Source organism: Channa argus, chromosome 9, assembly GCF_033026475.1.
Source record: "Channa argus isolate prfri chromosome 9, Channa argus male v1.0, whole genome shotgun sequence".
NCBI classification, from domain to species: Eukaryota; Metazoa; Chordata; class Actinopteri; order Anabantiformes; family Channidae; genus Channa; species Channa argus.
Window position 1 is genome coordinate 11,434,730 of NC_090205.1, and position 13,421 is coordinate 11,448,150.

General features: G+C 39.8%; 1 protein-coding gene across 1 annotated transcript; it reads left to right on the top strand.

The window, feature by feature from the left end:
• Positions 1-2,548: 2,548 nt before the first annotated feature.
• Positions 2,549-13,145, top strand: LOC137133045 (RCC1 and BTB domain-containing protein 1-like). The gene is made up of 12 exons (XM_067516163.1): positions 2,549-2,742; positions 5,389-5,584; positions 7,459-7,609; positions 7,709-7,875; positions 8,489-8,647; positions 8,729-8,836; positions 8,959-9,101; positions 9,204-9,394; positions 9,780-9,906; positions 10,007-10,158; positions 10,238-10,368; positions 11,161-13,145. The coding sequence occupies exons 2-12, from the start codon at positions 5,459-5,461 to the stop codon at positions 11,299-11,301; spliced, it is 1,596 nt and encodes a 531-aa protein (XP_067372264.1). The 5' UTR covers positions 2,549-2,742; positions 5,389-5,458; the 3' UTR covers positions 11,302-13,145.
• The last annotated feature ends 276 nt before the right edge of the window (positions 13,146-13,421 follow it).

Sequence of the window (13,421 nt, forward strand, 5' to 3'; positions counted from 1 at the left end):
TCTCTGGTAAATCCTTGACGATAGGTGATATTTGTCAAAAGTAAGTAAAAGGGCGGGGGTGTTTTGACTCTGGAATGTTCTCTTCCCGTGAATGTTTGTGGTTTTACCTGATCACCCAGTCGCTGCCTGGCCCATGTGTTTTCACTGCTGGAAATTGCACCAGACACTTGGAAAAGCTCTATGTTTAATGAACATGTTTGTTTTGTAGGATGCATATTTTCCATTTGCTAAATCCATGCACATGTTGGTGAGCACACGGAGTGAAGGTAATGATTAACTACAGACTTAGAATTTGGGTTTCAGATGAAATGTGAAACAAAGAAGTGCAAAATAAAATAATAGGCATGCAAGTGGAACACAGATGCTGTTTGACGTTTCCAATCGTCCTAGGTTCACAGTAACTTAATTTCAGTACAGGGGAAAAGTGCTTGAACAAAGGAGAAGCTCTCAAACTTTACCTAGCTATTAGATCCTCTCATGGTTCAGCTTTGATGCCTATAATGTTTCTGATTATGCCATGCATATTCCTAAACCAATGTGATGATTATGGAAAACCACTGACACACAGCAAAACCTTAGGGCGCGGGACTGTTCTGTCAAAGAAACCTTAAAGAACCTTAAAGATTGATCTTGACCTTGTAAAAACAGCAGTTGACACAACAATCAATGCACCCAGTCAAAATAGCCATTTTGAAGCTTTCTATAGTATTAGCTATACAATCTTCTTAAGGAAATATTGCCTAGTTGTCATGGGATTTAACACTTTAAAAGCTGGGCAAAGGCAAGCTACTGACGAGGGATCATAAAATGTGGTGGAGAACTCCAGAACCTTGTAAATTGTTTTGACAACCAATCACTGAGTCAGTGAAAGGACTCAAAATATATTTTCCATTTGTACAATTTTCCAGGTCCTAAATTATAAATAGCTCGTTCTACTATGAACAGTTGTGCTTGGTATCTTTTGTGTGGTAATGGGACAACCAGATGCCATTTGATGGTAGAGCACAGTGGATGGGATTGTAGAGCTGAATGAGGGAGTTGAGATAGGCAGGAGCTCTTGAGTTTACCGCTCTATGGAGACAGAGCTTTGAACCTGATACAGGCAGCTACAGCTGACATTTCAGGACAATTGCATTAGTATACAGTAGGTTATCCCAGAGCTGCAAATATTAGTTCATTTAAACTATTCAGTTTTGTTCACTAAACTTTGATTTTTAAGAAATCAAATAATAATGAAACAAACTGCTGGCGTTTATACACTGTATTTATACACAAGTATGTATGTGAGGCTTAAAATGTCCATCCATCTATTATCTCAGTTTATCCTGTTTAGGGTGGTTGGGGGGGCTGGAGCCTATCCCAGTTGTCATAGGGCAAGAGTTGCAAGTCAATCTCAAGGTCTTGAAAATAATGTGAAAGATCTAAAGTTTTTTTTTTTTTTTTTAAACCTTTCTTTGTTCAGGATAAAATTATTGAGAACCCCCCTCTGTTTTGAAGGAAGGCTCACATTCACAGTTGCACACACCTGATAGCTGCCTAGTACAACCAGTCAACTGCCCCGTGTCATCTGAGCAGCGCCACTGAAGCAGTGAGGGTCAAGGATCATCGGCACAACAGTGGGGTTGATGAGGCAGGAAACAAGTCACTTTTTTCACCCATATTTTATCTTGTGGTCTGGGAATTGAGTTGACAACCTATCGGCTGCCACAAGCTTCCTTCTCTGACCTTTAGCCCACCACCCTCTGCCTTATTATATATGGTCTTTAGATCACTTAGAATTTCCTAGCAAACCCCTACAGTATAAACCTAAAGCATTCAGGCATGGATAGATTCCTGAACAGACCCTACCAGGTACTGGTGCTGTTGTTTATTGTTTTGAAGGTCCCAGTTAAAAGATGAAAACATGATGAACGTAGACCTTACACTACACGAAAGAGATTCAAAATAATAAGTTAGACTTTGTTCTAAAGCATATACAATGATCAAAAAACAGACACCATATGACTAAAAACAGACTTCAAACATTCAAAATGACAAACATACAGAAAACATCCAAAGTTTTTGAAAAAGTACTTAAAGTTTTAACTTAAAGTTGAAAGAGGCGGCCTTCAACTAGATGCTGAATGATGTCCTGTACTTTTCTAACAACTATGGGAATACTCAAATAATGTAGACCTAAATACTGCTGGTGGAGGGATCTTCCACACTTTTTCAGGCACTTCTTCAGTATGTGGGGCGGCTGTAGTTCAGTTGGTAAATCGTCCACAGACCACAGGGTCAGTGGTTCGATCCCCGTTCCCTGCTATATGTCGAAGAGTCTCTGGGTAGACACTGAACTCCTAATAGCCCATTCCCTTCCCCAGCTGTGCAGTGCCGGTAGCAATGGGGGATGGTGTTGGGGGAAATAACTGTGCCAAATCAACATGCGGACAATGATCCACTGAGGCGACCCTGAACTCACGGGATAAGCCGAAAGGACAAAAAAAAAAAATCTGCGCACAAGCGACAACATCTCTGCAATCGATTATTTTGGGCTGTGGAACACGTGACATACGTTCTCTGCCCACTTCCGCAAATAAAATCCGGAGCAGCTGAGTGGGTTGCAGCGTGTGTCTATAGGCGAGTGAGGCAGCTCCGACACAAAGTGTAAATACGGACACAGACATCGCTATCGACACATGTGCAACGGTGGACCCATTAGATAAAACTGAGACGGACACCACTGACAGGCCCACATAACAGGTGCGTGGAACGGTGTAGTGTTATTACTCCTTGGTGGCTCCGTGTGTTGTAGAGGCAGCTTTATTCGGGCTAGTTTGCTAACGTATCCGCAGCCAGTTGGAAAACAACTCAGCCCAGATTAGAGACTTTCCAAACGGATCAGTCTAGTACCGCCTCCGTTCATCGTGCAGTGTTGTGTCAGCTGGATACTTTGCTGAATAATGCATTTGTAACAATAGCCAATACTAGCTAGTTAGCCACCAGCACTGTGAGGTCTATGTTTGCTTAAAGTATTAATAACAACCGACACATTACGTTACACAGGTGAAGTTGGGATGTTAAGACTCACTGTTGGTTTAGAAAGGCTGTTTAGTAATAAAGTAAAGTAATTACGGCAAATCAAATGGAAAATGATTTGACAACCTATTAGGCTAATTGGAAACGGGTCCGACTGGGTATAAAAGGAGCATTTCAAAGAGGCACAGCCTCTTCATTGTAAAGATGGGCAGAGGGTCAGCAATCGGTAAAAAACTGCATCTAAAATTGTGCAGCAATTTCAGAAAAATGTTCCTCAACATAAAATAGTGAAGACTTTGAGGATCCCACCATTTACATTATCAAATGATTCAGAGAATCAGGAGCCTCTGTGTGCAGGGGACAGGGCAAGAAGGTCAAAACTGGATGCGTGTGATCCTCAGGCAGCACTGCATCAAAAGCAGACATGATTCTCTACTTTACATCACTGCATGGAGTCAGTTGCACTTCACTGTGCAACAGTTCTCTGTGGATTCAACACATGTTAAAAAGTTAAAGCTGTATCATGCAAAGAAGGAGCCATATGTGAAAACGATCCAGAAACGTCTGTTTCAGCGACAACTGTTCTGTGGTCAGATTAATCAAAAATTAAATTTTTTTTTGGAAACCATGGAAGCTCTGTTCTGTTGACTAAAGAGGAGAGGGACCATCCAGCTTGTTATCAGCGGAAAGTTCAAAAGCCTGCATCTCTGATGGTATGTGGGTGCATTAGTGCCTATGGCGTGGGCAGCTTACACATCTGGAAAGGCTCCATCAATGCTGAAAAGTACATAGAGGTTTTAGAGCAACATTTGCACCAATCCAGACAACAATTCAGGAAAGGCCTTGCATATTTCAGCAAGAGAATGATAAACCACATACAGCATCCATCACAACAGCATGGCTTCACAGGAGAAGAGACCGGGAGCTGAACTGGCCTGCCTGCAGTCCAGACCTTTCACCAATAGAAAACCTTTGGTAAAACAAAACATCTGGCGACAAAGTCCCAGGACTGTTGAGGAGCTAGAATGCTGCATCAGACAAGGACGGGACAACATTCCCCTCCTAAAACTCCAGTAACTGGTCTCCTCACTTCCCAGATGTTTATGGACACCTGTTAAAAGAAGAGGGGATAATACACAATGGTGAAAAATGTTTACAATTTTTTACCATTGTGGAAAAAAAAAAAGAAGCTGTTCCAGCTTTTTTTGAGATGATTGCTGTCATCAAAACTCAAAATGAGCTAATATTTGCCATGAACTGTTGAGATTTCTCAATTTCAACATCTGATATGATGTTTATGTTCCTTAGTGAATAAAATGGGGCTTGATGAAATTTGCGAATCACTGCATTTTGTTTTTATTTACGTCTTACTCTCAACTTCATTGGATTTGGGGTTGTATGCATGCTAGAAGTCTAAATGCTGCATAATGATGCTGTTAAAGCTCCTTATTAAAATGGCATTAGACGTCACAAATCTTAGAGAAACTTTCCTTGTATTGTCAAACTCTGCACAAACCTTAGTCTGAGCAGTAAATTGGGAACAAGAAAAAGCAAATCCTTCCTACTCTTTGGGCAATAGAGGTTTAAAGAAATCAGTTTATCAATATTATCTTGTGTAGTTTGGCGGCAGTTTAATTATTTAAACTAACAAACATTAAATAAATGTGTTAAACATATATTTTATGTATTCTCTTATTTGAACCTTTTTTTTGTAGTGAAGTATAAAATAAAAATGATTTCTTAATTAAATATAGGGAAGTAGAAGTATAGTAGTATCTAGAAGGAAGAAGGAAATCACTTTGCCTTGTTGCACCTGCTCTCTGCTTCAAAGAGAAACTAACCTCACCAACGCAAAATCAAAACACTGTATGACTATCCGTCAAAAAGGACAAAGGGAAAAAAAAAAGGTTTACAATAAATAGTGGTATGCCATGCAGTAAATTAAGTGGGGTGGGGGGTGGCTGAACGAGAAGCAATATTGTAAAGTTTTAAATGAAAGCACCATATAAACGACCATTTACCATTTAAATGATGAAATGAATAACAGTCCTGATAAAGTGTGGACATGATAAATGTTACAGCAAAATCTAAATATCCCTTTTAGTCCTTTTTTTAGGGAAGGATTTGTCTAATTTACTACAGTAAACTTGGTAACCCAGCTAACATTTGAATAAATGCATTTACTTATCTGCCACCACTATTAAAGGTTACAATGTTTTTAACTTCCCTCAGGATTTGTTATTAAACCGCGCTGTAATGTGATGAATGTCTGATTCTCCCTAACTGGAAATTTCACACCCAACCATAATGGCAATTTTGTAGAACTGGTGAACTTACCAAACCCATCTCATCCCCTACCCCTATCCCCAGCTCTGTCTTTGGATTGAAGTTCATCCCTTCGCCCCACCACCATCACTACGGACTCACTTAAGAGTGCATCATGGTGGATGTGACCAAATGGCCCCTTTTCAGCCTGATGGGGCCTCAGGAGCTCTCTGCAATACGGAAAGCATGCGTGTTTGGAACATCTGCTAATGAGGCCATCTACATCACTGATGATGACGAGGTGAGAGCTCAAAGAGAAAGCAGGGTTGTGGATGTGAGTGTAAATAATTTGGCGAAAAGTCATTGTTTACCTTTGTTGTTTGTGATGTAAGGCTGGAAGCCTTACAGCTACCTTTGGAGAAGGAACCGGTGTATAGTTAATAAAAGACTTGTTTGTTTTGCATGTTTGAGCCTTTTAAGTACATGTCACGTCTAGTTTACATTACCGCAGTTTTCTTAGGTATAGTCTGGGTTTTGTAATTGGTCATCAGCGAATATTCTTGGTTCAATGACTGTATAAGTAAATGTTCTTACAGTAAGTAACTTGTTAATTTCATTTATTTTGTCACATTGTTGCACTGTGATCAGTGGTAAACTGATACTTTATCTAACTGCCCTAATGCATATTTACATATGATCAGCTGACCATTTTAATTTGAAAGACTAACCTCACAGTATTGAACCGATATAATTATTAACTCTGCAGTCCTCTTCAGCTCAACACAGCATTTATCATCTTACAGCTAATTTTTTGTTTTTTATGCAGCCCAGAACTATAGCTTGTTTAGCTTTTGTTACACTGGTCTCATTAACCTTGTTTCCAGCTATAGGGGAAAAAAAAAACCTGTTTTGGCAACATGCTCAGTATCAAACAGCAGACAGAGTTAGCAACTGGCTGGCAAACATCGCACAGCCTTTGGCTGCTGAAGAGAACCTTAGGGAGCAGACGGAGCATACGGGCTAAATGTGTCACTGCTGGACGACTGCTTTTTATTGGGTAGATGAATAAATGCTTCGTGTCTGATTGATGTCATTTTCAATTAATTGATAACACTTACCAAAATAAACCAATATTATTTTTTGTTTGGCTTGAGTTAAGCAATTAATGTCCTTAATTAAAGGCTCCTAACAATTCAGATTTGATGTATAAGCCAACCAGGGTTTCCTCTGTCCTTTTTTTTAAATGTTTTGAATTGTAAGGCTATAAGCGTATGTCATTAGTGACGTCATATAACTGCCTTTGGCGTTTACCTTCTTTAAGTTTGTTTAACCAGTTGTCGTAGAAACAATGTATAGGGAAAGTCTACAAGAGAGGTAGTTCAGCTCAGCTTTTGGAAAGAGCAGACACAGCCCTAGGAGCTACAAGTTTCAGCTATTAGAGCAAACGTAAAAGAACTGACTACAAGGTAGTGGGGGGTGCAGCGAGGTAGAAGTGAGAGGTTCAGTGTGTAGCTGTGGAGACACACGGTTTCTTACCTTGGTAGGTGGAATTGATTTGTGAACGTGTTTGTGAAATTAACATTGTCTACTGTAGAACTATACTGTAGAATTACACCGTTATCTGCTAAGTTGAGAAACTGGAGTGGATATTTTTTGGACCACGAGTAAAATCGCCTGTACATTTGAAATTTGTCACTGCAGAGCTTTTCTTTCATATTCTTTGTTGTGCAGGAGGACAATTAAGCAAACAGAGATGGGATAACGATTGACTGGAGAGTACGGTGACAACACTATCATAAACAGATCACGAATAGAAATAAACTTAAGTAAAAGTATTTTTGGGGAAAACACTTTAATAAAATAAACCGCTGATTTTTTTTTTTTTTTTTAAAAAGCTGTTTATATTTAAAGCACTTATTTCATAATTGGTTGTTTTTATTTTAAACAATCTATTAAAGAAAATATTAAATTAAACTCAAGACCAGTGCCCCTGTCCTTGCTTAATACCTTTCTGTATAATAGTGTGTGAAGGTAGGAAGTGTTACAGCAAGCGCTGCCTGCTGGAGTCTATGTTTGTGTGTCTGGTATGTGACCTGTTGCCCACTAACCGACTGCTGCTTATCACAAATCCAAATTACATCCACTCTCTTTTGTGCTGGCTGTGTCCACATTCAGGTGTATGTGTTTGGGCTCAACTGCAGTAACTGCCTGGGCACGGGAGACAGCCGGAGCACCATTGTACCCAAGAAGTTGGACTTCCTTAGTGGGAGAAAGGTGGTAAGCCTGAGCTACGGCAGTGGACCCCACATCCTGCTGGCCACAGATGGTAGCTGCAAAAAAGAAAACAAAAACAACAAAAACATGTAATCCTCTTTGCAGTTGGTTTAAAAAGTGCAGCGTAATGACTGGTCTCCTTGTGTTTCAGATGGGGAAATGTTTGCTTGGGGCCATAATGGCTACAGCCAACTGGGAAATGGGACAACCAACCAAGGTGTAGCCCCAGTGCTCGTATCTGCCAACCTGCTCAATAAAAAGGTCACAGAGGTAGCCTGTGGCTCGCACCATTCAATGGCTCTTACTGACTCAGGAGAAGTAAGTAAAGAAAGAATAGTTGGTGTAGCTTTCACAATCAGCTAAAAACAATAACCCCTGTAGAATGAAATGATATATGGCATGTTAATTAGTACATCTTCAGACAGAGCCAGACTCACTCTTTTATGCTAAGCTGGCCAGCTCCTGGCAGTAGCTTCACAATTACAGACATGAAATCTTACCTGTTTCCAAGAACAAAACCGCAACAAATTATTTACACGATGTAATTTAGTATGATATCATATGGTACTCTAAACTTAAAACATAAAGACTTAAAATCTAACAAATCATTGCCTTTATTCACACTTGTTAGATTGCATAAACACTGCCGCCAATAACTGATTCACCTCCTACCATTAGGAAGCTTGGTCTCTGTACACATGAATATTTGTAGCAACTTCCTCGAAAGGAAATAAGGAAACGCCTTGTGTGTATTTGTTTTTGTTTGTTTTTTTTGCAATAACAATCTGCTCCCCTTTATTATTTCAAGGGATGGATAACATTTAACTCATTATTTAGAAAAGCCTGAATCCACAACCAAATGGCCTGTTTAAAGGATCCCTCTCCATTATTTGAATGAATTGTATCTCCTCTCACCTTTTTTGTCTGCCAGGTGTACGCATGGGGCTATAACAACTGCGGTCAGGTGGGCTCAGGATCCACAGCGAACCAGCCTACACCCCGCAGAGTGTCCAGCTGCTTGCAGTACAAGGTGGCTATCAGCATTGTCTGTGGTCAGACTTCATCACTGGCAGTAGTGGACAATGGAGAGGTGATTTTCCAATTCATAATGGAGATAGAAAAAGTTCATCTGGCAGAAGAAAACACACTTGTTCGGGTCTTGTCTCTGCAGGTGTACGGTTGGGGCTATAATGGGAACGGACAACTTGGAATTGGAAACAATGGGAATCAGCTCATTCCTTGTCGACTTGTGGCTCTGCAGGGTTTATGTGTACAGCAGGTGTGAACGTATAAATGTTGATGAACTTCAGTACAGAGATCTTATAAGATCATGTGGAAACTCAGATTTTTGGCATGTTAAAATAGTGGGTGTTTTTTTTTTTTCCTCTCCCCCCTCTGCAGATTGTCTCAGGCTATGCCCACGCCATGGCCTTAACAGATGAGGGTTTGCTCTACACATGGGGTGCCAACACATATGGACAACTAGGCACCGGAAACAAGAACATCCAGCTGAGCCCAGTTCAGATCATGACTGAGAAAGAGCGGTTAGCATGATTAGATTATCGCCCCCAGAAAAAAGGAATCCTCTCTCTTACTGTCTCTCACACTGCCTTTGACTGACATCTTGTCTCCGGCTTCTTTGACAGAATCGTAGAGATTGCTGCCTGCCATTCCACACATACATCAGCTGCCAAGACCCAGAGTGGTCAGGTGTACATGTGGGGCCAGTGCAGGGGCCAATCTATTGTGTTGCCTCACCTAACACATTTTAACAGCACTGATGACGTCTTTGCGTGCTTTGCCACACCTTCAGTTATGTGGAGGCTTCTTTCAATGGGTAAGAGAAGTTGTGAATGTGTAGTAGTAATTAAAGTACTGCACCAGAGTGGATTCCCTCAACCACAAATCACGTTTCTGTTACTAATGATTGTTTTTCAAGGTCAATTTTATATCTTTGTAACCCCTCTGGAGGGGATTAGGTTTTAGTTTATTCAAATTATGAAAATCAAAGTCAAACCTTGGACAAGTAATCCATCACAGTGAACATGTACACTTGCATACAGGAAGCTTTCAAAGGAAAGTTGCCGAAGACGTAACATAAAGCCTCATGCGACATAATTAAGAAGTGCTCGTTGTTGTGCAAGCTTTACAAACAACATTACTGCAACAGTTTCTTTCTAGTGCCAGAGGCTGATGTGCTTGGGATTGTTTTCTTGCTGCAGAGTATGATGACTTCTTGACTGTCGCCCAGTCTCTGAAAAAGGAGTTTGACAACCCAGAGACAGCTGACATCAAGTTCTGTGTTGATGGCAAATATATTTATGTCCACAAAGCAGTTCTCAAAATCAGGTGGGAGGTTTACCTCACAAGTCTCACTTTAAGTCATGCAACTGTAAAATATTTTTTAAAATTAACAACATTAGTATCCATTCTCAACAACCTTTTGAAGGTGTGAACACTTCAGGTCCATGTTCCAGTCCCACTGGAATGAAGACATGAAGGAGGTGATTGAAATAAACCAGTTCTCCTACCCGGTCTACCGCTCCTTCTTGGAGTTCCTCTACACAGACAATGTAGAACTGCCTCCCGAGGATGCCATTGGTTAGACACGTGAACGTCACAGCCTAATATCTATTGACATTGCCATTATTAGGCGTTCATGTTTACTGTGCCTTCTCAGGGCTGTTGGATCTGGCCACGTCGTACTGTGAGAATCGCCTGAAACGACTTTGTCAACACATTATCAAGAGGGGAATAACTGTTGAAAACGCCTTCTCTCTGCTGTTTGCTGCTGTGCACTATGATGCAGAGGTCAGTTTTCACCCAACATATGTTTGTTTGTGCATGATGTAAAAAGCTTTAGTCACCTTGAAATACACACATAATACAAGTATTCTACAGTAAAATTTGTTAGATGTTAGATCCACTGAACAAAGTGTGGGTAGAACAGCCATCAGCCGATCTCAGGGCCAGTAGTTTGAACTTTCCAGTCTCTGTTTGGGAAAGACGCTGAACCCCCAGGTGCTCCCTGTGGTTCAGGTGAGCACCTAGCATGGTAACGGCACAGCTACAGGAAGAACCTGCTTGAGGTTATGGATGCCCAGTTTTTAAAACACTGTTGCTATTACTTTTTGCACCATTCGTTTGCGTGTGTTAATGGGTGTCTTAATAAAGACGTGACAGATCGTGACTGTTTTATCAGCTTTTACGACTGCAAGTAAATCACTTCCTGACGTTGATATATTCTTGCTTTTATAAGTTTGTGTTTTGGATGTTTCCCGTTGTCATGCCAAGCTAAGCAGCTGAAAGTGGAGTCAATCTTCTCATTTGCCTTTTTATCAAGATAGTAAATAAGTTTCAAAAGATTTACTCGGAATTCTTTGAGATCCCGTCTGCCAAGTGAGGAAAAACTTCCATTGTGCAAAACTGCTAATGATGAATAAGAACTACAAAAAATAGATTTGATCGTTTGGTCCCCTGTAAAATTGCAGAGAGAAAAATGTATATTTTTAGCAGGTGAAAAAGTGGATAGAAAATCTTGCGATTTCTTTGACAACATTTGAAAAGTTTTTATTCTTATTTGTGCTTTATTTTGTTGTTCAGGACTTGGAAGAATTCTGCTTTAAGTTCTGCATCAATCACCTCACAGAGGTCACCCAGACTGCTGCTTTCTGGCAGACTGACGGCAACCTGCTCAAAGACTTCATTTGTCGAGCCAGTCGTTGTGGAGCCTTCAAAAACTGACCCCTAGCTGTAGGATGATGTGAAACTCCTCAAAGGACGCAGACACCCCCCCTCAGCTCCACGTACCTTCACTAACGGGTGGTTACACAGTGTAATAAGTCTGTTTTTCAACTCATACCTGACATGAACCAGTGTTACCATTTTAGGAGCTATGCACACTGACATTACTAAGCAGAGCTGACCGGTAGCAGCATCGTTGTAGTGTGTTTACCACAGTGCCTGCTTATGAATTTACACATATTGTGTAAAGCAGGAGCTGAAATTCATTGAGGTATATTAAGGCTTGACTGAACTGTTGTTAAACTCGAAAGGTTCATGCCAGTTGCCTCTTACCACTTTACTTTTTAGTTCTAATTGACCAAGTTACTTCATTAGTAATTGCACTTGTTGGACATATTTGGATATTACTTTCTTGCTAGAAGACCACAGGCTCTTTGCACTTGTAATGCTAGGAAAGGAGGAGGATTTTGAAGACTGGACACGGTCAAAGAATACATGCTTAAGGTTTATGTTTAGGTCAAACTCCAGTCGGTGTTTAGTAATCGTAGTGACTTCCATCTTTGCAATGCAACCGTGCCCTTTTTTTTTGTTTGTTTGTTTGTTTTTTGTTTTTTTGGTCTAGGTTGTAGGATAACCCAAAGATGGAAACTCAGGTTAAAAGTAAAAATCAGACCAGAGTGAGAATAAGTTTTTAACTTTGGATTTCACTCTACAATTGTGGATTCAGTAGGTTGGGAATTGTAATTTTGTGCAGCTACAGCTCTGTTACATATTTAAAAAAAGCTAATTGGTTAATAATTAGTAAGTTAATTAAGATTTAGAAAGTTGTTTAGTGACCTATGCACTACTGCTGTGAGTATTTTGAAGAAGAGATTTGTTCATTTTCATGCAGGACATTTCCTATTTGAAAATAATAAATTTGTCTTATTGATTGAATATTTTGACTTGCCAGTAAATCTTTTGGCTCTTCAAGCAAATAAATAAGCAAACTCTGCCAGTCCTGAGCCCAGATAAAAACGGGTGGGTTGCGGCAGGAAGGGTGTCTGATGTAAAAATTCCAAATGCGGAACATATTCCGCTGTGGTGACCCCTAAATACGTTGAAACACAGACTTGGTTGTCATGTTAATAAATACACACTAAAGGCTAATGCAAGCCAACGCGTTTTTAACTATGTATTTATTTGGAGGAACTATAGTGCCGTTCAACTGTGCTGCATTATTTAGATCTGTTACTGTAATTTATAACCTAGTTTCAATGATTATAAATGATTTAACGCAACATTTGAACACAATATAGGTCATACGTTAATAGTTTTAGATAGTTGCCAGTTATTAGGTACATCTGAGTATATATTTAAATGAAATACATTTAATATTGCTACAATAACTGACAGGCAGTCAATGGACGGGGAGAAAATACACAATTAGCTCTCCAAACACTAAGATTTTTGTTTCATTATGTGTCAAATTGAATGATCACAAGTGTGAATAGTCATTTTTTTATTTCTGAGCTCTGTTTCTCTGTCCGGCATCAATCCTACAAATTGTTTCCATTATCCCAACATTGTCTTGTGTATTTTAGAGTTATCAATGCTCCAAATGATTTGGGGAATGAAGGTCAACGCATGGTTCTCTTCTCCAGATTCAAAAAGTTGTAGGATAGCTTGAAAATACTGTGAATTATCACAAAACAAGCAGTTATTTCTCTGCAGCTTGGAGTCCTGCTTCTTTTAAGCTTGTGTATGCAAGTCGCCAACAAAACCAAAGTAAAAGAATGTTTTCATAATTACTGTTAATTAATTTTGGCACAGTATTTTGATTAAAGGTGAACTTGTTTATCTAATGGTGATGGTTGCGTGTTGTTTGATATCTCTTTACTTGAGTGCACTCTCTGTAAACTGTTTTTCAGTTGCCATGTGTCAGGTGTGGTCACTTTGGATTTTGCCTGTTTTCTCTTTAAAAGAAAGCTGTTAAAATCTTTCAGTTAGCGTTTGGTGTTGGAATGCTTTTTGGCACTCGGTAGTCTGGCAAGTTTTTTAGAGAAGAATTTCTAATCACATTACATTTGGTGTTTTTTGTTTTTATGTCAAAACGATGTTCATAACAATGCACGGAGAGA

What these genes read in the sequence shown, in the direction of transcription:
- LOC137133045 (XM_067516163.1), top strand. Translation starts at nt 5,459, where the DNA reads ATGGTGGATGTGACCAAATGGCCCCTTTTCAGCCTGATGGGGCCTCAG. An exon ending in AGGGTTTATGTGTACAGCAG is followed by an intron (nt 8,837 to 8,958) that starts GTGTGAACGTAT and finishes CCCCCTCTGCAG; the next exon opens with ATTGTCTCAGGCTATGCCCA. An exon ending in ATCATGACTGAGAAAGAGCG is followed by an intron (nt 9,102 to 9,203) that starts GTTAGCATGATT and finishes CTTCTTTGACAG; the next exon opens with AATCGTAGAGATTGCTGCCT.